Source organism: Galleria mellonella, unplaced genomic scaffold (genome assembly GCF_026898425.1).
Source record: "Galleria mellonella isolate WM207_F2 unplaced genomic scaffold, CSIRO_AGI_GalMel_v1 utg65, whole genome shotgun sequence".
Lineage (NCBI taxonomy): Eukaryota > Metazoa > Arthropoda > Insecta > Lepidoptera > Pyralidae > Galleria > Galleria mellonella.
Window position 1 is genome coordinate 2,606,816 of NW_026442138.1, and position 22,260 is coordinate 2,629,075.

Here is a 22,260-nt window from a genome sequence, read left to right on the forward strand (position 1 = left end):
TTACTACTAAATCTACTTAAATGACACTACTGAAAATTATTACATCGGATCCGCTACCACCATCGCCAGGCTGCTTATTGCTCGGCTGCTTGGCGGGAACGTCGACCAGGAACCCATGGCTGACTAGTTTCTCAGCAGACCACTGAGAATACTCATCTTCTGTTAAACATCTGAGGGTGAAAGAGAGTGAGTTTCCTGGCTGCAGTAAAATAAAAAGAATATTTGGAAAATGACAAGAATAATAATTAGGTAGTTTTTTTTTTAATAATAGAGTAGTCGACGCCTACATTAAACTTTGGCTCGGCAACACACACATGATGGGGGAAAAGGGATTGTTAGTAATGGAGACTGAGAATCCCATTATTAGCAATATACCCAACCAGGTCGAGCTCCTCGCGGTTCCTGGAAACTATCTTCGTTAATTCCTGATGAATTCGTCATGATGGGCTAACTGGCCTGTTTTCATTCTCATCTATCACCCTTCACTGGTGCTCCGCCAGCGTATCCCGTTAGCGCAGGCGGGGTTACCATGCCATTTTCACCCATCAAAAAAAAAACACACACGTGAAACACCAAGTTTACTTATTATTATTATGTAGATTATGATAATTGTTTACCATCAGGTGGACTGTATGTATGTAACCATGGTAGCATCACTCCAGTCATTAACTGTCCACTGCTGAACATAAGCCTCCCCCATAGGGGGAATTTTGCCAGTAGTTGCCACATTTGGCAGACGAGTTGATAACCGCAGTTAGGCTTTTCGAGGGACGCTGCTGCGCTTCCCTCTACCATTAAGTCTCTAAGCACCAGTCTCTCACAAAATTGGTCTTCATTAATTGTACCTCAAGATGTCACTTTATTCTACCTTTTGTGAAGAGAAAATAAACCATTCATTAAGTTCCCTCTGTCGCCTTTTACGACGCCTACAGGAAAGGAAACGGTGGCCTATTCTATGCCAGGACCACACATATGGTGTGGCAGTATAAAAACAACTAAATGATCAAAGGTGAAGTACAATAATCTGCTCGAGTGTCTATGTTCCAATAGTGATATTTTATATAAATCATATCTTTATTTTATATAAATTATAACAATATAAATTTTGGGTACAAATAAAGTATAAAGTTTATGGTGGCAAGCAGCTGTACTTACCTAGTTCTTCGGGTAGAAGAATAGAGTATGGAAAATTACAGGATATAGAGTTATAATACCAGTCTTTAGGAATGGCAATATATAAGGGATACCATTGCTATCATAAAGCTGTTCATATTTATTGGCAATAGTTACCACTTTCCATTAGATGAATTGTTAGTATATTTGCCATTCTTTCAGATGCCAAATTCTTTCAGAAAAGATATTTATTTATCTGTATTAATTACATTTAAAAAAAAAATAAAAAGATATTGTAAAAACAATATATCCCAAAGGATTTTATACTCTTTACTTTTAACTGAATCAATATAACTGTACCCTGTTTAATAAAATATGCCTACAAAATGTTACATTTGATTGATGTAAAGGAAAAAACATAAAATACTGACTTTGAGAAGAAATCTTTGGCAGCGCTGGGCAATTCTGGGGGTATTTCGTGGGAGTTCCTTTCTTGTGCTATTAAAGATATCAACAGCTGTGCAGCAGTGTATATATCTTGCGCTTGAGATTGACTGCAATAAAAAAAAAAAATTAAGTATAAAGATCGCTCAATTAGGGCTCAGTCATAGTACAGCAATCCAAAAAAATAGGGGGGGAAGGGATTATTAGTAATGGATTCTAACAGCTTCACTACTAGCAATAAACCATATCAGGTTGACCTCCATGCGCTGCCCCCTAGAAACCATCGTGGTTAATTTCTTATTGAATTCGTCATGATGGGCTAACTGACCTGCCTTTTCATTCTCACCTATCACCCCTCACTGGTATCCCGCCAGCGTATACCAATAGCGCAGGCGGGGTTATCATTCCATTTTCACACAATAAAATATATATATATATATATATATATATATATATATATATATATATATATATATATAAAAGAAATGTTGGAAGACAAAGAAAGAGATGGGCAGATGACATAATAAAGATAGCAGGAAAGAACTGGACGGGTATTGCTATAGATAAGGAGAAGTGGAAAAAGATGGAGGAGGCTTTTACCCTTGGGGACCACAGAAGTGGATAAAAAGCTATAATAATAATATATATATATATATATATATATATATATATATATATATATATATATATATATATATATATATATATATATATATTTGTATTACTGAAGCAATAGAATAAAATAAATTTAACAATTAGTTTATTGGCACAAAGATACTTTTGGTACTATTGGTATTTTTAACTATTACACCATGTCACATGCCAAAGTAACAAAAGGGTGATAAGAAAAATAAACAATAAAACAATTGGTAAGATTCTGTCTTACTATCTCTCTAACCACTCCACATTAATCCACTGAAGGGCACAGGCTTCCATTTTGCCACGTTAGATCAAGTATTATAATTTTACTTTCGATACACAAATAACATATTATATAAATAACTATTTTCGTTGTAAATGAATTAATATACAAAATACAATAAGAAATTTGTATTATAAAAGTATCATAAGCAATTGCTTATTATTTATTAAATTTTAATATTCCTAGAAAATGTAAATGGTGGACTTAACACTGTATGGCATTATCTACCAGTCGACTGTAGACAGGAATAACAAAAAATATAATTGGATTCCACAATTGGCAGGCGGATTGGCAACCGCAGTTAGGCTTAGAAGATGTTTTAAGAGGAACACTGCTGCCCATTTTTCGCCCTTCCTTAGTTACCTCTTACCACACCCACTGGAAAGGAAGGGGTGGCTTATTCTATGCCGGGACAACAGGGGAATACAAAATATATTTTATAATAAATAATGTCGAACAAAAAACTACTTAGATACGAGGGAAACACCAGCATCAGACAGAGTCTATTGATTCTTATTTACCAGAAATCCAGGGAATCCAATTGTCATGTCCCTGTTCCAATCTACGTCAATCAAAATAATATACCAACATCCTAGACTCATGAAAGTATGTTATAAAATATTTAAAAAAAAAAACCACTCACCTATCACAGTAATTTTCGCCTTCGAGCATCTCCGCTAGCCTCAGATCTAAACTAGCACCGACCAACTTGACCACGCCTAAATCGTCCAAGTAAACATTCTCGCACCTAACGTCTCTGTGCAACAAGTTAACACTATGCAATTCTGTCAATGCACTGAAAATACCAACACCAATATGTCTCACTAGCTTCAACACTTCATATTTATCACTATATTTACACTTCTCTATTAAATACTTCAAGGAATAGCCTAGAATATAATTTCTAAATATGTAAACTGTTTGCGTTGCTGTCCGTTTGTTTTCTTTACTTATTTCTATAGCAACGTATGGCACTAACGAGGAATGCTGTAAACGGCACATTGATTTTAAGTCTAGGCGGAGTAAGTCCATTCGTCGAGTGCGGGTTTGGAAGTCAGAAGCTGATGGTAAGCACCATTTCCTGGCGATGAGGTATTCACCAGAGTCTTCGATAGCCAAGTATGTTGTAGCTCCGTTGGAGGAGTGACCTGGATAAAAACACATATATCATAGACTTCTCTAACATATTAAGAGCCCCATGGTTTCATGGGACCCTAATATGCATACAAAGTGGAATAAAATCATCCCTTTAAGAATGATCATCAGCAATCATACATCCATCTTCATCTGAACGGTTAAAAGTAGGCTCCGAACGTCAATCTAATGATCTGTCTGAAGATGCCTCGTTTAGAGGTGAAACACGTGTCGCTAAACGTGCGTGAACAAAATGGTAGTCGGATATTGATGGCTAATATGGGCGATTGGGGGGGAAAGGGATTGTTAGTAATGGAGACTGAGAATCCTATTGCTAGCAATATACCCAACCAGATTGACCTCCTCGCGGTTCTCCCTGGAAACTATCATGATTGATTCTTCATGATAAATTCATCATGATAGGCTAACTGGCCTGTTTTCATTCTCATCGATCACCCTTCACTAGTGCTCTGCCAACGTATCCCGTTAACGCGGGCTGGGTTACCAATCCATTTCATCCAACAAGAAAAAACCAATCACTATTAAATTTGGTATATACATTTTGTATGGGATGGAAAAAAATATAGATTATTTTTAGTTAGTTAACATATCCTGGTCATGATTCGTTCGTTTTTCAATGCACTTTCTTCCACGTACAACCACTCTTTGAAATCAACTTCCAGCAGCAGCATTTCCGAACCGATTCGACGTTATAACTTTTAAGAAAATAGCATATTCCTTTTTAAAGGCCCGGCAGTACACCTGCAATGACTCTGGTGTTGCGGGTGATCATGGGCGGTGATGGTCACTTACCATCAGGTGAGCTGCATGCTCATTTGCCCCGTGTATTATAAAAAAAAAATTTAAATATCAAGTTAGTTTATAATAAAACTTACCTAAGCATTTCCCAATGTACACTTTGCTATTTTTCCTCTGCGAGACTTTTAATGTATGCAAATTATCCAAGTTGCAGGTACAACTGACGTATTTAGGGCGGTCACGTGGCACCTTCTTGATGGGGGACATGTAACTGTCCGCGTAACTAAAATTAATATTATAAGAATTAATATTATGAATTGATACTGCTCAGTACTTTGTATTAACACAAATTCATTATTTATATACCAGAGGGAGACTTTGTACAAAAGTCGTTTGCTTGACCACCTCTGTCCCATTCATCTTTCTACCGTGAAGCAGTTGTGTTTGCATGGCTGTGTTTTGTTTTGAAGGGTGTGATATGGCAGTGAATTTATAGGGTACAGAGGAATAACATGAGTCCTCAGGAATGGCAACGCATGGAGAATATCGTGAGCGAAACAGTATACTCTGTTATGTCCATGGTACTGCTCATGTCTATAGGCGACGGTTACCACTTTCCATCAGGTGGGTCGTCAGCTTATTTGCCATTCTAAGTTGCATAAAAAAAAAGGTAGATCTTCAACTGTAAAAATACCATTCAACTGATGCAGTAATTTTTGCGTCAAGTCGGAACAAATATGCAGAATTTCTAAATCCTGAAATTTTCTAAAAAATATTGCATTTATTGATCTTCTTAAGACCCTTCATATTATTTTTCTTACATATCACTTTTATACAAATATTGCCTAATTACAATTTTATTAAATTAGGAATGTATAAAGTTGACTTGTTGTTCGTCAGTTCATTAGTTAAAAAACTATAATGTAATGAATTGAAAAGGAACTTACAACACGAGCTCAGGAGCGTCCTTGGTACCTTCACTGCTGTCTGCATCTAGACCGCTGCCACTTTTACGACCAGCACTCTGTTGCCTCGCTGCAATATACATTTCGTGTCTCTTTTGGATTTCGTCCTTGATTTTTTTACGCTGAAAAATAATAATATTTATAATTTTACGAAAAAATTAAGGAAGCAGTTGTGTAAAGATATATATAATTATTATTCATTCTTTAACAATGTGTGCGTGGGTGGGTGTGTGTATGGATAGGTGCGTGCATGCGTGTGTGCGCGTGCGTGTGCGTGCGCGTGTGCGTGTGTGTGTAAAAAGAATTTTAGAAATTTACTATTTTTGTAGTTTCAATTGTTTCAACTACATCTTACAAGTCTCCTTTGGGGTTTTGTTTTTCATAACAGGTCAGATTACCGTTCCTCTTATACTTTTAGCTTATATATCTCCGTTGGTTGTAAACCAATTTGGATTATTTTTTTTATTTAAAAGGATATACTTACAGATTGATCGCATAGAATTTTTATCAAAATCGGTTCAATAATTCAGTTTTAGATCAAAATAACTGGTTTTGTCACAAATAAAGTTGTTTTTTTCTTGTGAATGTGTGTGTGTTGACATAATCTTTAATTATATTTAATTCCATTTCATATTACAATGCTGACATCCAATAGTAGTACAAATAAAAAATTTATCAATTGATTGAATGTTTTGATCTGTTAATAATTTCATTTATTGAATCTTTTTGTGATAATTCAAAATAATTTTATCACATTTTCATTAAGTTCTAAACAGATTTTACACAGCTTGTTACATTGTTAAGGAAATATTGTTTATTATTACATCAGTCGTTAACTGTCCACTGCTGGACATATCCAGCAGTTGGATATGTCCAGTAGTAGACAGTTAATGAGACTGGCTGATGATTAACGGTTTCCCACATAAGGGGAGTTTTGCTAAGGTTACCACGCTTGGCGGGTGTTTGGCAACCACAATTAAGCTTTGGTGATGTTTTAAGAGGGGACACTGCTCCCCTTAGTCGTCTCTTACGACAGCCATGGGAAAGGAAGGGCAAGAATAAAGGATAGGAATAAAGATCATGGAAAAAAAAATCTAAACTAACCTCTTCCTGTTTTTCTTGTCTGATTAATTGTTCTTTTTCATTTTTCTGTTTCAACATTTCATCGTAGAAGGACAGTGTAGGCTTGTTGTGCTCATGAAGGAATTGCTGGAAAGTACAAAAAATCAGATTATAAACAAAGATCTTACAAGCTATGATTTGAAAGTATTATTATTACTGAACGATGGGCTTTTTCAAGTAGAAAACCCTATGACACTGCAACCTTTCCACGATCTTTTGTTCTCGTTTTTTTAAAGTTCGCTGCTACTCATAGTTCCTATCAATAATAGGAATTTTAAGATATTTTTTGTAGCGATGGTTTTTATAAAAATATAAAAGTGCTGCAGTGTTTTTTCCCCATTGTGACAAAATTTGAAATTTTGTCAACAGCTTTTGGAAAAAAGCCTAATTTATTTAAGAGTAAAATATATTTAATTAAGCAAGACCTGTAATGACATTGTTATAATAAATAAATAAATAAATAAAATTTTGGGACAATATATATTTGATTCATCAATATTAGTCAGCTATCTAGTTTATTGTATCTAATATATGTTAAAAACGATGTTTATGATGACATTGGCCATTAACTGCCCACTGCTGAATATAGACCTCCTGTTTAAGGGAGGTTTTGCCAGTAGTTGCCATGCTTGGCACGCAAGTTGGCAATCAGTTTTTTTTTTTATGGGTGAAAATGGTATGGTAATCCCTGCACTAACGGGATACGCTGGCGGAGCACCAGTGAAGGGTGATAGATGAGAATGAAAACAGACCAGTTAGCCCATCATGATGAATTCATCAGGAATTAACCATGATAGTTTCCAGGGAGAACTGCGAGGAGTTCGACCTGGTTGGATATATTGCTAGCAATGAGATTCTCAGTCTCCATTACTAACAATCCCTTTCCCCCCTGGCAATCACAGTTAGGCTTTGATGTTTATGTATATATTATTGTTGTGCCATAAATTTTTTTTTTTAGTTAATACAATGTTAAAACAGTATGCATATGAAAAGAAATTATACACATCATTTGGAGAAAGCTTGATTATGGTTGCAGTATCTTAAGATCGAATCCTAGCAAAAACATTTGGTATGTTTGGGTCATTTATTGACACTTGGTAAGCCACATTAGAGATCATATAATGAAAATGTTACGGAAACTCTTGCCACTAGAGGGCACCATCCACACCCTATATTGTAGTAGATATCCTTACCCGTGTATGTTCAGCCAATTCAAATATCATGACTTCTCCACATTTTTGTTTTGCTAAATTGTTCAAGTCTTCAAGTAGTTTTGAAGCATTTTCAATTGACAACCCTTTGTGCTCGTGAATTACTATTGTAGGAGGTCTGTAAGAAAAAATCATGTAAATTATATATGTATGTTTTTTTTAATGGATGATAATGGCATGGTAACCCCATCTGCGCTATCGGTATACACTGGCGGGACACCAGTGAGTGGTGATAGGTGAGGATGAAGCAGATCAGTTAGCCCACCGTGACGAATCTAACAATAAATCAATCACGATGGTTTCCAGGGGGAACCACGAGGAGGTCGACCTGACAAGCTATATTGCTAGCAATAGGGCTACTAATGCCCATTACTAACAATCCCTTCTCTCCCCTATATATGTATGTTAGAATCAGAACACTCACGTACTGGCTGAACCGATTTTGATTATGACTTTTTAATCATCTCTATTAATTTTTTTAATAAATGTAATAATGAATTGTTATATTAATTTAGCAGTGGTGGGTCTTTAATGAATGAAAATGGAATAATAAACTTACCTGTGCTGATAAGCGAGAATGCGACCAGAGGGAGACTTTGTACAAAAGTAGTTTGCTTGGGCACCTCTGTCCCTTCGTGTTTCTACCGTGAAGCAGTTGTGTGTGTATAACTGTGTTTCGGTTTGAAGATGGATATGGCAGTGAATTTACAGGGTACAGAGGAATAACACCTGAGTTCTCAGGAATAGCAAGGCACAGGGGTATCATGGGCGAAATAGTATACTCTGTTATGTCCATGGTACTGCTCACGTCTATAGGCGACGGTTACCACTTTCCATCAGCTCGTTTGCCATTTTAAGTTGCATAAAAAATGCAAGATTTTATTATATTAGCAAGATAACAAATATAATAGAAAAATTGGAACTTACTTATCTGGATATTTGTGGCAGCAAGTGAATCGTAATGTAACCGAACAATGTATGCCTTCAACATCAGAGTTGTGCAACGGGAGTAGTTTTAGAAGGAAATCATTCGGTCTCCATATGTTCCATGCTGTATTTGCACGCAGATCTTGTACCAGATTTGGGTATATTGACTGTTAAATAAAAACAAATTCAATAAATTTATTTTATAATAAACAAATTTAGAATCCCATGCTGTAGTCTCTTGGGAAAACCTCGGCAGAGAGCTCATTCCACAGGTATTATATTATATTATGAGTCATATGTTGCACTTGCATCATGTGTTGTTAACTCTGTTCTTGAGAAGTATGTGAGGAAGAAAAAGCAACAGGAATGGAGGTTTTTAAAAGGTCTTAGGCATACTAAAAAGTTTTTAAATGACAATGCTAAGGGACGGAATAAACTCATCTACAGCAGTGGCAGAGAACAGGTAAGAGTCATTATGGGTGCCCTAACTGGGAATATGCCAGTAAGGCATATACTATACAAGTTGGATCTATCTTCAGACACACTGTGCAGACTGTGCGGTGAGAAATCAGAATCTATGAACAATAGAATACAATAATAGCATTATAAGTTTGCAATCCAATTATAGTTGTACTCAACATTTACAGAGATTAGATCAACATTCGTTGTACAAAATATGGGTTTACTTTGTACAAAAATCGTTTATTGGGATACCTCTGTCCCATTCGTGGTTTGAAGGGTGGAATATGATGTGAATTTACAGGGTACAGAGGAATAACACCCACCCACCCACAATAATAACATTATGGGTTAAACAGTATATTTTGTTATGTCCATGGTACTGTTCATGTCTATAGGCGACGGTTATATATATATGTTTGCCAATCTAAGATGTATAAAAAAAGAGATGAAACAGAATAGGTTGATTTTTTATTACAAAAAAAAAATTAATGATAAAAACTACATACAAAATAAGAATCAAATACAAACTACCAAACTATGCTTATAAACTATTAGGTTATCAATATATGTAAAGTGCTTTGATACAATGAAAATTTCTGATTGAATATGTCAATATCTGATTTACAATCAATGTCATTGTTCAATATCAATGAGACTTCCCCAGAGGGAAAGGGATTGTTAGCAATGGAGACTGAGAATCCTATTGCTAGCAATATACCCAACCAGGTCTACCTCCTCGCGGTTCCCCCTGGAAACTATCATGGTTAATTCCTAATGAATTCATCATGATGGGCTAACTGGCTTGTTTTCATTCTCATTGATCACCCTTCACTGGTGCTCCACCAGCGTATACCCTTAGCGCAGGCGGGGTTACCATATCATTTTCACCCATAAAAAAAGTGAGACTTCCCCCATAGTAAATTAAATACTCCTTAAATTTAGTTATTTTTGTACATTTTATAGGGGGTAGTTTAAACTTAAGTTAAATATTTAGGTTGTGATGAATAACACTAGAAATTAACCACAATAGTTTTTAGAAGGTTCCACATGGAGATGAGCTGATCTGTACATAAAGACTGATAAAATCAAATAACTATGCCGGATGCAATTGTTTAATTTTTTTTTTGTTGGTACTATGATTTTTTAAAATTGATTTTTTACAATATACTGTTCTTATGAGTGACCGTTCAAGTGAAGGTATCAGTTAAAAACGACATAAACTTTATCCACAAATACCCTTTTAAAAATAATTTAAAATGTGCCGAAGTGAAATATAAATAAAGTGAAGATGTGTAAGGTTATGAGTTAATAAATTCCTCACATTGCATGATCAACACGTGGTTAAGATTACCGAATGGATTTTTAATAGATAAATATTCAAAATAGATCTCAACTATAAATAATCACAAACCTCCAATGATACAAGTTCATCTTTTTGTCTCTCTTCTGGGCTTTCGTCACACATTGTTCCATGAAATTAACATAATCTCAATACAAATAAAAGACACCGTAATGATGAAACTATGTACAAACTGTATGATATATTTTTGCTTTTTAAACAATATTTTGAAGAATCGATACCGCCACAATATAAATAAAAGTCCGTTCTTGTCCACAGATTAGAGTGATTTCTCGTCGAAATGCTGTCAATTACATTTTGTATGATAGATATGACGTTTGACAATGGAGTATTTTCCTGTTGTCATTTTGACATTAACATTTCTCATGCACCTTTGTCATGAAGTACTTGCAACATTAGAATCATAAACGGTCCAGCCTTTAGTTTATTAAGTATGCATAACGGCTAAAATAGTATCGCTTTCTTTCGCTTCTTTGAATAACAAGAGCCTATAAATTTAATAGAAAATATTTGCTTAATTGTTGTTGATATAAATTGTAGGTCCTTTTCTATAAATGGGTTGACAATGAGTTTAGCTGATTAGCCGATTATCCTTAGATAGATTAGATGTTAGCGTTTTAATAAAAGATAATAGGTGGAGATGAAATATGTCAGTCGATCCACACATACACCGAATAAGTAATAGTACTAACTATAGTTTATTTCAATTTGCTGTTGATGTCCAATAAAAACAGATTACAGTAAATTTTGGATAATCCGAATCTAAAAAACCAGGGATATTCCGTATAATGGAAAATTAAAATAATCGACTTTAAAGTCAAATCAAACATAATTAAACTTTAATATTTTTTTATTATGTTACGGGTTTTACCTAAGAACAAGGAATTACATAGAAGGAATGATAAAATAAAAATTGTAAATCATATGGCTCCTTTCTTCTTATGCAAATATAATTAGTAAAAAGAGGACGAAAGATAAACCATCAGATGTCATTTTTTTCAACTCATAGCATATAGAAAATGTCAATTATTTGATAATAACAAATTTTACATTACTAGATTATATATTTTACACAGTTTATGTAGAAAGTATGCAAACAGGTTGTATCTGAATTTGGTAGGATTATACGGCCGCATAAAATTTTCTATACACTAGCCTGCTATGAATTGACAATTTTATCACTCCTATGTAATTCTTTGTTCTTAGGGTTTTACATACGTCATTTAGACAATACGATAGAAAAACATTACGATCTATAAAGATAATGGATTATATAATATCTATTTACCCAAATAATAATACAGCTGTGAAGAATAAATCTGCAAAATCGATGTTCGGATAATTGAGATTCTACTATAATTCATTGAATGTTTCTAAATTAGTAAAATATTACATACAGAGTTGTTGTAAGATCCATCACTAGTGTTTACGGGACATCACTAGAAGTGGACACTGATTGGTTGTTTAATAGTATTGTATAATAATGGCCGTCTTAGTGATGAATAAAGGATCTGCAATAATTAAATAAATCATCTATTATTAAAAGACTATAAAAATATAACACAGAGTATTTCTGAGTAAAAAATCAACAAATTTGTTACAGTTTCATTAAGTTTTATTGAAACAGAGTATTCATTATTATTATTAATATAAATATGTATGTATATTATTTATTTCTCTCGCTTTAATAATCTTAGTGCAACTGTAGATTCATAAATCTATGTGATACATATCTAATTACACTTTTAGGAGACTTCATACAGGTTTGTAATTTGCCTGTATCGTAGGTGTAGGTTTTTTTTTAACATCTTTACTAGTAATGATAAATGTAAGTGATTTTGTTTATTTGTTACTTCTTAGGCGCTTTGACGGCTCAATCAATCTTTATAAAATTTGGCATACACTGAGAAAAGTTACAACTACATAAACTACCAGAGGGAGACTTTGTACAAAAGTCGATTGCTTGGGTACCTCTGTCCCATTCGTGTTTCAACCGTGAAGCAGTTGTGTTTGCATGGCTGTGTTTCGGTTTGAAGGGTGGGATATGGCGTGAATTTACTGGGTACAGGGGAATAACACCTGAGTCCTCAGGAATGGCAACACATGGGGGGTATCATGGGCGAAACAGTATACTCCGTTATGTCCATGGTACTGCTCATGTCTATAGGCGACGGTTACCACTTTCCATCAGGTGGGCCGTCAGCTTGTTTGCCATTCTAAGTTGTATAAAAAAAAAAAACTACTTTATTCCACCCAATTAACAGATTCCTGTAACATTGACGAAGTCGTGGGTGGAAGGTAGTCAATCTATATATATATATTTTAATTATGTACCTTATAAACATTTATATAAACGTATAAATTCGGTTATATAAAGGTATTTTATCAGGTAGGTGAAGAAAAGATTAAGAAACAAGAAGGCTTTAAAAAAAATATAATTTAATCATTTCTATAAATTTAACAACCAAGACAAAACTTCGGGAATGCTATATGATTTTTAGCAATATCCAGCATAATGGGTGCAAACACTGCAGTGCCCCAGTCTCGGATGCCATTCCAATTGTTACTCGGGACATACTGTAAATAAATGTCAAATTTTTACACTGTGTCCTTACACTTACTTCCTCAATAAATACACACGACTGTCTCAAAAAGGAGGATACCTAACGTTTTTAAGATTCTATATGAGTTACTTTATTGTATAACTAGAGGGGAGCAGGGATTGTTAGTAATGGGGTCTGTCAGGTCGACCTCCACGTGGCATCTCCTGGAAACCATAGTGATTGATTTACTGTTAGACTCTTTACGATGGGCTAATTGACTTGCTTCATCCTTATCTATCATCCCCCACCGGTGCCCCGCCAGCGTATACCGACAGCGCAGGCGGGGTTACCATTCCATTACCATCCATTAAAGAAAAAACATAGTTTGACCAACTTTAAATGGGTGGGGTTTTGTTATAATTTTTACATTATTCCGAGTGGCACTGGCTATAAATATTTCATTCCTGGAAAAAAATTACATATTTGTTTCATAATTTTGAAAATAAGTTTGTGACTTCTTAGTGCCTCAACCGCTCAAGTAGTCATCATGAAGTTTGATATAGCTTATTTGTGATGAAGATGGGCATAGGCTACTTTTTATCCTGTTACTTTTGTTGGTTTGCACGGTTGTTACTTTTTATACCACCAATAAATGCATTACCAAGGAGAGGTTACTTTTTTTTGGATGGCAATGGAGAGGTAACTCCGCCTGCGCTAATGGTATACCCTATAGGGTACAGGACACTAGTAAGGAATGATTGGTGAGATAAAAAGGCAGGTCAGTTAGCGTTATCGTGATGAATCAGGAATTTAGCACGATGGTTTACAGGGGGAACTACGTGGAGATCGACCTGACCTGTTTCTAGTAATATACCTTAGGACTGGTAGTTTGCATTATTAACAAGCTCTAAGCAACCTTACTAAGCAGGGTTTTTTTATGGGTGAAAATGGAATGGTAACCCCGCCTGCGCTAACGGGATACGCCGGCGGAGCACCAGTGAAGGGTGATAGTCGAGAATGAATACAGGCCAGTTAGCCCATCATGATGAATTCATCAGGAATTAATCATGATAGTTTCCAGGGGGAACCGCGAGGAGGTCGACCTGGTTGGGTATATTGCTAGCAATGGGATTCTTAGTCTCTATTACTAACAATCCCTTTCCCCCCACTAAGCAGGGTTGACAACAGGTAGGGGGCTGGTCTTAAAACTACAAGTCAAAATCTTGTGTAATATGCATGAAAACATATTTCATTGACTCCAAATAATTGAGATAAGGATAGAAAGACGATGATAATGAGGTTCAACATGACTTACAACTCTGGATAATGCTTCAGTCACATTATTCGCTGGCATATATACCATACGGTTTCCTATACCAGCCGATAGAGACTGTAGTGTTGAAGACGTTGACATTTCGTTTGTACGTAGATTTTTTTGTATCTGCAATAAAGAACAAAATTTTACAACTTCATCAGACTTCCAACGACTTTTGCACAAAGTCTCCCTCTGAACAAATGTGTACTTACAGTTAATGAGAATTCTACAGTTTGATGATTGTAAATTCCTGTATACCATTGCGGTTTATCTTCGTTTAATAATTGGACATAAACATCAAACCCTACTCTGGTGTCCCTCATGAAGAAGCGGCCCTGAACACCCGCAAACAAGGCGGTACTGTTATCAGGCAAGGTCCTGTTATTTATAAACTGTTGGGTATTCGTGACTTGCAGTTGTTGAACGGAAACGAGGAAACCATTGGTGTAGGTGACTGAGCCGTTGAAATGCCAATCATAAAGCACCTCACTGGAAAATGCGTACAATACACGTATTTTTTTTTAATGGATGATAATGAACTGGTAACCCCTCCTGCGCTAATGGTATACGCTGGCGAGGCACCAGTGAGAGATTATAGGTGAGAACGAAAAGGCAGGTCAGTTAGTCCATCGTGATGAATACATCTGAATTCAGCACGATGATTTCCAGGGATGACTACGTGGAGGTCGACCTGACAGGGTATATTGCTAGCAATGGTTCGTATTACTAACAATCCCTTCTCCCCAATACTCGTATTACATACTTTATACAACATTTTTATGCAATATGGAATGGCAAACAAACTGATGAGCTAATGGTCGTATGGTCCCGGCATAGAATAGACCACCCCTTCCTTTCCCGTGGCTGTTATAAGAGGCGACTAAGAGAGGGCGAGGGATGGGCAGCAACGTCCCTTTTAAAACATTTCCAAGCCTCACTGAGTTTGCTGATCCACTTGCCAAGCGTGGCAACTACTGACAAAACCTCTCTAGGGGGAGGCTTATGTTCAATAGTGGACAGTAAACTCTGTCTATTGGTGAAAATCGCATTAAAATCCTTTGCGTAGTTTAAAAGATCTAAGCGTATAGACAGAGGGAAGATTTTGTTTCATACAATGTAGAGAAATCTTTAGATTATAGAGAAATCATAATTGGTAAATTCATTGACAAGATTTTCTGTTCAAATTAAAAACAATAAAAATATACATACATACCCAAGTGTTTGTGTGATATTGTCATTAAACCTAAGGCTGGACCATCCTCTTTTTTCCACTTCGTACACGGTCTCCTGGATTACATTTCTGTAGTATTTATCAAAATCCATCAACCTGCTTCGACTATCTAAAAAAACCAGAGGGAGACTTTGTACAAAAATCGATTGCTTGGGTACCTCTGTCCCATTCGTCCCAACCGTAAAGCAGTTGTGTTTGCATGGCTGTGTTTCGGTTTGAAGGGCGATATAGCGTGAATTTACAGGGTACAGAGGAATAACACCTGAGTCCTCAGGAATGGCAACGCATAGGGGATATCATGGGCGTAACATTACACTCTGTTATATGTATTTACAGTCCATGGTACTGCTCATGTCTATAGGCGACGGTAACCACTTTCAATCAGGTGGGCCGTCAGCTTGTTTGCCATACTAAGTAGCATAAAAAAGTTTTAAAATCGGTTAAGTAAGTTTAGAGTTTTAAAAACTAATAAAAATAAATCAAATCCTTTCTATTTTTACACAGAAGTCATATATGAATGTAAACTATACTCACGCCATTGTATTTGACAATATACAGCAGATGCCGATAAAAAGAAGAACAAATAAAAAAGATTTCTGAACATGTTGATTAACTTATTAAAGACTTGATTAAGAACTAAAGGATATTTGATGGAACAACTAAGACTATCTGAGTACAGATTATCTAACTGCGCAATTATAAAAAAAATATATATAAATGTAAGCTTTTCACTTAATTATTGAGATTGTTTTCGATTAGATAAAGTAAAATCAGTATTTATTATAATTAAATTAGGGTACAATTTTCGTAGACTACGACCTATTGGATCACGAATTTTCTGCATGAGACGGTTTTGCTTTAAAAAAAAATGGACAATATCGATAGTTACATAATTAAAATGGTAACACCACGGTAGTAAATAGGGTTGCCAACATTTTTTGATCATTATATTAGTATTTTTTAAAATAATCTATAAAAAGTATAGTACAGTTAAAAAAATACCTGCAGTGTTTCTTAGAAAGATTTAAAAAATTGTTATATATTTATTTATTTATATGCTTTTGTACATTCATTTATATTATAGATATTAGGTTATAGCAAAAATGTACACAGGCGGAGGTAAAGGTATAGGTAAAATGTACCTTAAAGGGATTTCTTCCAGTCAACCTTGAGAACCTGAAAGGATAAAGTATTTATAGGGTTGGTATATAAAGCATAACATATATGGTGCAAAAATAATACGATAAGTAATAAAGTTTTAGTATTTTTTTTATATGACTTAGAATTGCAAACAAGCTGACGGTCCACCTGATGGAAAGTGGTAACCGTCGTCTATAGACATGAGCAGTACCATGGACATAACAGTACATACACATACTGTTTCGCCCATGATACCCCCCATGCGTTGCCATTTCTGAGAACTCAGATGTTATTGCTCTGTACCCTGTAAATTCACGCCATAGTAGCTATATAGTTAGTAATAGATTATTTCGGTTAAATGCATGACAGTATTTACTGTCCACGGGACCACTAAATATTATAGACTGTAAATTGTTAAAAACTAATTTAACAGCAGAATTTTTGAGACTTCCTTTATTTAAACTCTTTATTGCACTAGAGACAAAACAAATTTATACAATAACAATTAAAAGATTGAAGTGAAATACAGTAATATAAAACACAGACTAAAATATTTACAAAAAGGTACATTAGTACATAGTAGTAACACAGATAATATATATATATATATGTAGTAGTAAGTACACTGGTATTTACAAGGCGGTCTTTTTGCTACAGCAATCTCTTACAGACACCCTTTGGTTAAAGAAGAACAGATGGTCTTTGTCATATTTGCCACAACACATTAGAGGGAGACTATGTACAAAAGTCATTTGCTTGGATACCTCTACTCTATTCGTGTTTCTACCACGAAGCAGTTGTGTTTGCATAGCTGTGTTTCGGTTTGAAGGGTGGGATATGGCAATGAATTTACAGGGTACAGATTAAGTTCAACATAACAGCTGAGTTCTCAGGAATGGCAACACATGTGGGGTATCATGGGTGAAACAGTATACTCTGTTAGGTCCATGATACTGCTCATGTCTATAGGCGACGGATACCACTTTCCATCAGGCGAGCCGTCAGCTTGTTTGCCATTCTAAGTTACATAAAAAAATAAAATAAAAAATACATAATTCGATCGATTTAAATGATGAATCATTCTTATTCCACAGTGGAATGTAGGCTTCTGCCATAGACTGGCAAGGAACGATACAGAAAACGATACCCGTTGCCCAGTGACTCCTTGCTACACATTTATAGAGGGCGTCATTTTTTCTAGGGAACCCTGAAATAACCTATCTAAAAATTATGCTGGTTTCGTCTGTCATATTCGAATCAATATTTTATCATTTATCTAATTAATACTGTCTCCGTATACAGTGTGTTATTATTTTGTATATTATAATCCTTAAGAGAAAAAATAAGTATTAATTATTACAGTACTAAGAGAAGGAAGGAAAGGGATTGTTAGTAATGGGGACTAAAAATCCCATTGCTAGCAATATACCCAACCAGGTCAACCTCCTCGTGGTTCCTCCTGGAAACTATCATGGTTAATTTTTGATGAATTCATCCTGATGGACTGACTGGCCTGTTTTCATTCTCATCGAACACCCTTCACTGGTGCTCCGCCAGCGTATCCCATTAGCGCAGGCGGGGTTACCATTCCATTTTCATCCACCAAAAATAAAAAAAAGTACTAAGGGAAAAAATGTGTTCCGAATTGCATGTAATCATATCCAGTGGTTGCAGGTGGCCTAGGGCAGTTTCTTATGGCAGAGTTCTATGGGGCTTAAGCTTCTATGGGGGAGGCATATGTTTAGTAGTGGACAGGTAACGGCTGATATGATGGTGACGATAATCTTCAGGACGTGTCAAGGTCTCGGACTTTTTTTTTAAAGAATGACAATGCTGTGGTAATCCGTCTGCGCGAACGGTGTACGCTGTGTGAGACACCAGTGAATGATGATAGGTGAGATGAAAAGGCAGGTCAGGTAGCCTATCGTGATGAGTACACCAGGAACTCAATACGATGGTTTCCAGGGGGGACCACGTGGAGCTCGACCTAACAGGATACGAGTATATTGCTAGCAATGGGAATGGTAGTTCGCATTACTAACAATCCCTCTCTCTAGTCTCGGACTAGGTATCAGTGTTCCTTACGAAGACATCTAGACTAATAACGATGTTAAGCGGACATCGAACCTGCGACCTACAAGACGGCAGTATGATATAATCGCTGTATCACCAAGGTTATTAAAGGACGACTGTCCTTTAATAACCTTTAAGAACGAATGTCATAATATTTCGAATCGAAGTTATACTTTTAACCGACTTCCAAAACAAGGAGGTGCTCAAATCGAAAGAGTATACTCTGTTATGTTCACGTTACTGCTCATGTCTATAGGCGACGGTTACCACTTTCCATAAGGTGGGCCGTCAGTTTGTTTGCCATTCTAAGTTGCATAAAAAAAATATTCCACCACTCTAGCAGATGTAAATGGAAATGAATTTATATTTATCCGTACCGAGCAGTTTTTTTCCGGTTAATGAACATATCTGTTACGATCTGATACTGTTTAGTAGTTTGTATTTACACAAATTCATTATTTATGTAGTTGAACTTTTTGAAAAAAGCAACAGCTTTTGCAAAGCAACAAAAAAGTTGTGTTTGCATGGTTGTCTTTCGGTTTGTAGGGTGGGATATGGCGTGAATTTACAGAGTAGGTACAGAGGAATAACACCTGAGTCCTCAGGAATGGCAACGCATGAGGGGTATCATGGGCGAAACAGTATAGTCTGTTATGTCCATGGTACTGCTCATGTCTATAGGCGACGATTACCACTTTCCATCAGGTGGGCCGTCAGCTCGTTAGCCATTCTAAATTGTATAAAAAATAAATAAAAAAAGCTGAATTTCTCGCTTGTTCTTCTTTGCTAAAATTGCGTTCCGAATAAGCGGTAATGAAAAAAATGGCCTGTAACTATTCAAAAATGCTTAAATCTAAGTTTACTTAAATATTTCTTTCTTTCTTTCTATTTCGGTCACGTGGATAAAGTCGTGGTTAAAAGCTAGTGGTTAATAAGCTAACGACCCAATCAATGAAAAGTGAAAACTGTTTAGATGTTAACATATAATATATATGTGTATGTATGTATATATGTGTGTATCTGTTGTGTCAATATAATCCCAAGAGAGCCAATAATAATGCATTATAATAATTTGAACCGTTATAGGGTCTTGACATAAAATGGACCACTCTTTCGTCCACGTGCTGGAAGGCGACTAATGGAACTTAACAGTCAAGATATAGACAGCAGTATCAATGACAAATAAAAAAAAAATGTCAAAAAAAAACATCGCCAATGTATAACTGTTGTTGTTTTTTTTGTTGGGTGAAAACGGGATACACTGGCGGAGCACCAGTGAAGGGTGATAGATGAGAATGAAAACAGGCCAGTTAGCCCATCATGATGGATTCATCAGGAATTAACCATGATAGTTTCCAGGGGGAACCGCTAGAAGGTCGACCTGGTTAGGTATATTGCTAGCAATGGGATTCTCAGTCTCCATTACTAATAATCCCTTTCCCCCAACTGGGGTTGTTAACCCGTCTGTCAAGCGTGGCAATTACTGGCAAAACGACCCTTTATGGGGGAGGCCGATATTCAGCAGTGGATAGTTAACGGCTAATATTGTATATGTTAATAATAAGTAGTTGCCATTTTTGGTAGGCAGATTGGCAACCGCAGTCAGGCTTTGGAAATGTTTTAAGAGGGACGTTACTGCCCATCCTTGGCCCTTCTTTAGTCGCTACTCACGACACTTACGGGTAAGTAAGTGGTGGCCTATTCTATGCCGGGACCACAAGGCGAATGGTAATAGTAAGATTGATATAATAACATTTATACTTATATAATGCTGTGATTTTTTTTTTTATACAACTTAGAATGGCAAACAAGCTGACGGCCCACCTGATGGAAAGTGGTAACCGTCGCTTATAGACATGAGCAGTACCATGGACATAACAGAGTATACTGTTTCGCCCAAGATACTCCCCATGCGTTGCCATTCCTGAGGACTCAGGTGTTATTCCTCTGTACTCCGTAAATTCACGCCATATCCCATCCTTCAAACCGAAACACAGCCATGCAAGCACAACTGCTTCACGGTAGAAACACGAATGGGGCAGAGGTACCCAAGCAATCGACTTTTGTACAAAGTCTCCCTCTGGTAACATAAATAAATAATTTATCACGGTTGACAACCATATCAGACAGGTATGTTCCTTTAAACTTTATTATTATTCTTTAGAATGGTCTTTTATTTTTAATTAAATGTTATTTGATTATTTATATCTAGTATCTATTGTGTGTTATCAGTAAGGAAAGTGCTTATCAATGTCATCCAAAGAGCATCTTATTATTATTGTCTGATTATGTATGCTGTATACTAAATTACTTTTACGTAATACTAACGATCCGGCTAGGCTTCGCACGGATAGATAGTATTTTCAAAAATAATATACTGCCTATATTCATCATCATTTCAGTCATTATCCGTCCACTGCTGTGGACATAAGCCTCCGCCATAGACCAGAGGGAGACTTTGTACAAAAGTCGATTGCTTGGGTACCTCTGTCCCATTCGTGTTTCAACCGTGAAGCAGCTGTGTTTGCATGGCTGTGTTTCGGTTTGAAGGGTGGGATTTGGCGTGAATTTACTGGGTACGGAGGAATAACATCTGAGTCCTCAGGAATGGCAACGCATGGGGGGGGGGGGTATCATGGGCGAAACAGTGTACTCTGTTATGTCTATGGTACTGCTCAGGTCTATAGGCGACGGTTACCACTTTTCATCAGGTGGACCGTCAGCTTGTTGCCATTCTAAGTTGTATAAAAAAAATAGACTGCTATAAAGAATGGTACTGAGCCACCTGCATCCACTAATCCCTGCATTGCATTTCAGGTCGTCAGTCCATCTAGTGGGGGGGGGGGTCTCACACTGCGTTTGCCTGTACGCGGTCGCCACTCAAAAACCTTTCTTTCCTATCGGTTGTCGGTTCTAAGAGCTATGTGACCAGCCCATTGCCTCGTCAGCTTGCTTATCCTTCAATTGCCTATATTACTCATTGATAATATATAGCTGAAAGTATTTTTAAACTCAGCCGAGTTTGACTATTATAAACAAACAAACAAATAATCAAATATTTCCTCTTTATAATGTTAGTATAGACTAGTTTCTATCCGTGACTTTGTCTGCATTATAAGGATATATCGATTGAATGTGACAATAGTGTGGAAAGTCCTGTTCAGAGACGTGTTCTCTTCATCATATATCCTGGGATCCTACAAAGGCAGCATGAGAAAGTCTTCAGTGAGCCAACACAGCCACAGCCAACAGTGAGGAAAGGGGATTGTTAGTAACAAGGTTTAACCGCCTCATTGTTAACAATACATCCTACGTAGGTCGACATCCACGCGGTTCCCCCTTGAAACCATCGTGTTTAAATGTAGTGGATTTTGTCACGATAGGCTAACTGACCTGCTATCATCGTCACATATCATCCCTTACTGGTGCTCATTGATAGTGCAGGCGGGGGCTTTTTTTTTATAACACAGGGGACAAACGAGCATACGGCTCACCTGATGGTATAAAACCGTGTAGTACCTCAGTTTAGGTTTTAAATT

At 36.3% G+C, this 22,260-nt stretch overlaps 2 protein-coding genes across 3 annotated transcripts in view; both read right to left on the bottom strand.

The window, feature by feature from the left end:
• LOC113511351 (eIF-2-alpha kinase GCN2) overlaps positions 1–11,108 on the bottom strand; it is a 37,861-nt gene extending 26,753 nt beyond the window's left edge. For both annotated transcript variants that reach the window (XM_052900460.1, XM_052900459.1), the window contains exons 1-9: positions 10,471–11,108; positions 8,598–8,764; positions 7,653–7,788; positions 6,442–6,546; positions 5,320–5,459; positions 4,510–4,655; positions 3,123–3,627; positions 1,545–1,667; positions 44–170 (exon numbers count right to left, since the gene is read on the bottom strand). In XM_052900460.1, the coding sequence (XP_052756420.1) occupies positions 44–170; positions 1,545–1,667; positions 3,123–3,627; positions 4,510–4,655; positions 5,320–5,459; positions 6,442–6,546; positions 7,653–7,788; positions 8,598–8,764; positions 10,471–10,524 (1,503 nt within the window). In that variant the 5' untranslated portion in view covers positions 10,525–11,108. The remainder of the gene's footprint in view (positions 1–43; positions 171–1,544; positions 1,668–3,122; positions 3,628–4,509; positions 4,656–5,319; positions 5,460–6,441; positions 6,547–7,652; positions 7,789–8,597; positions 8,765–10,470) is intronic.
• A 1,728-nt stretch (positions 11,109–12,836) lies between these two features.
• On the bottom strand, positions 12,837–16,202 carry LOC113513701 (uncharacterized). Its single transcript, XM_026897689.3, has 5 exons — positions 16,043–16,202; positions 15,491–15,617; positions 14,490–14,766; positions 14,278–14,403; positions 12,837–12,996 (listed from the first exon to the last, which is right to left on the bottom strand). Exons 1-5 carry the CDS (start codon positions 16,110–16,112, stop codon positions 12,877–12,879), a joined length of 720 nt encoding a protein of 239 aa, XP_026753490.1. The 5' UTR covers positions 16,113–16,202; the 3' UTR covers positions 12,837–12,876.
• Between the last annotated feature and the right edge of the window lie 6,058 nt (positions 16,203–22,260).

Bases quoted from the DNA above. Each gene is read 5' to 3' on its own strand.
- LOC113513701 (XM_026897689.3), bottom strand. From the start codon at position 16,112: ATGTTCAGAAATCTTTTTTATTTGTTCTTCTTTTTATCGGCATCTGCT. The intron at 14,404-14,489 runs GTAAGTACACAT...TCTTTATTGCAG, and splicing joins CTGTAGAATTCTCATTAACT to ATACAAAAAAATCTACGTAC. The intron at 12,997-14,277 runs GTAAGTCATGTT...ATTTATTTACAG, and splicing joins CTGAAGCATTATCCAGAGTT to TATGTCCCGAGTAACAATTG.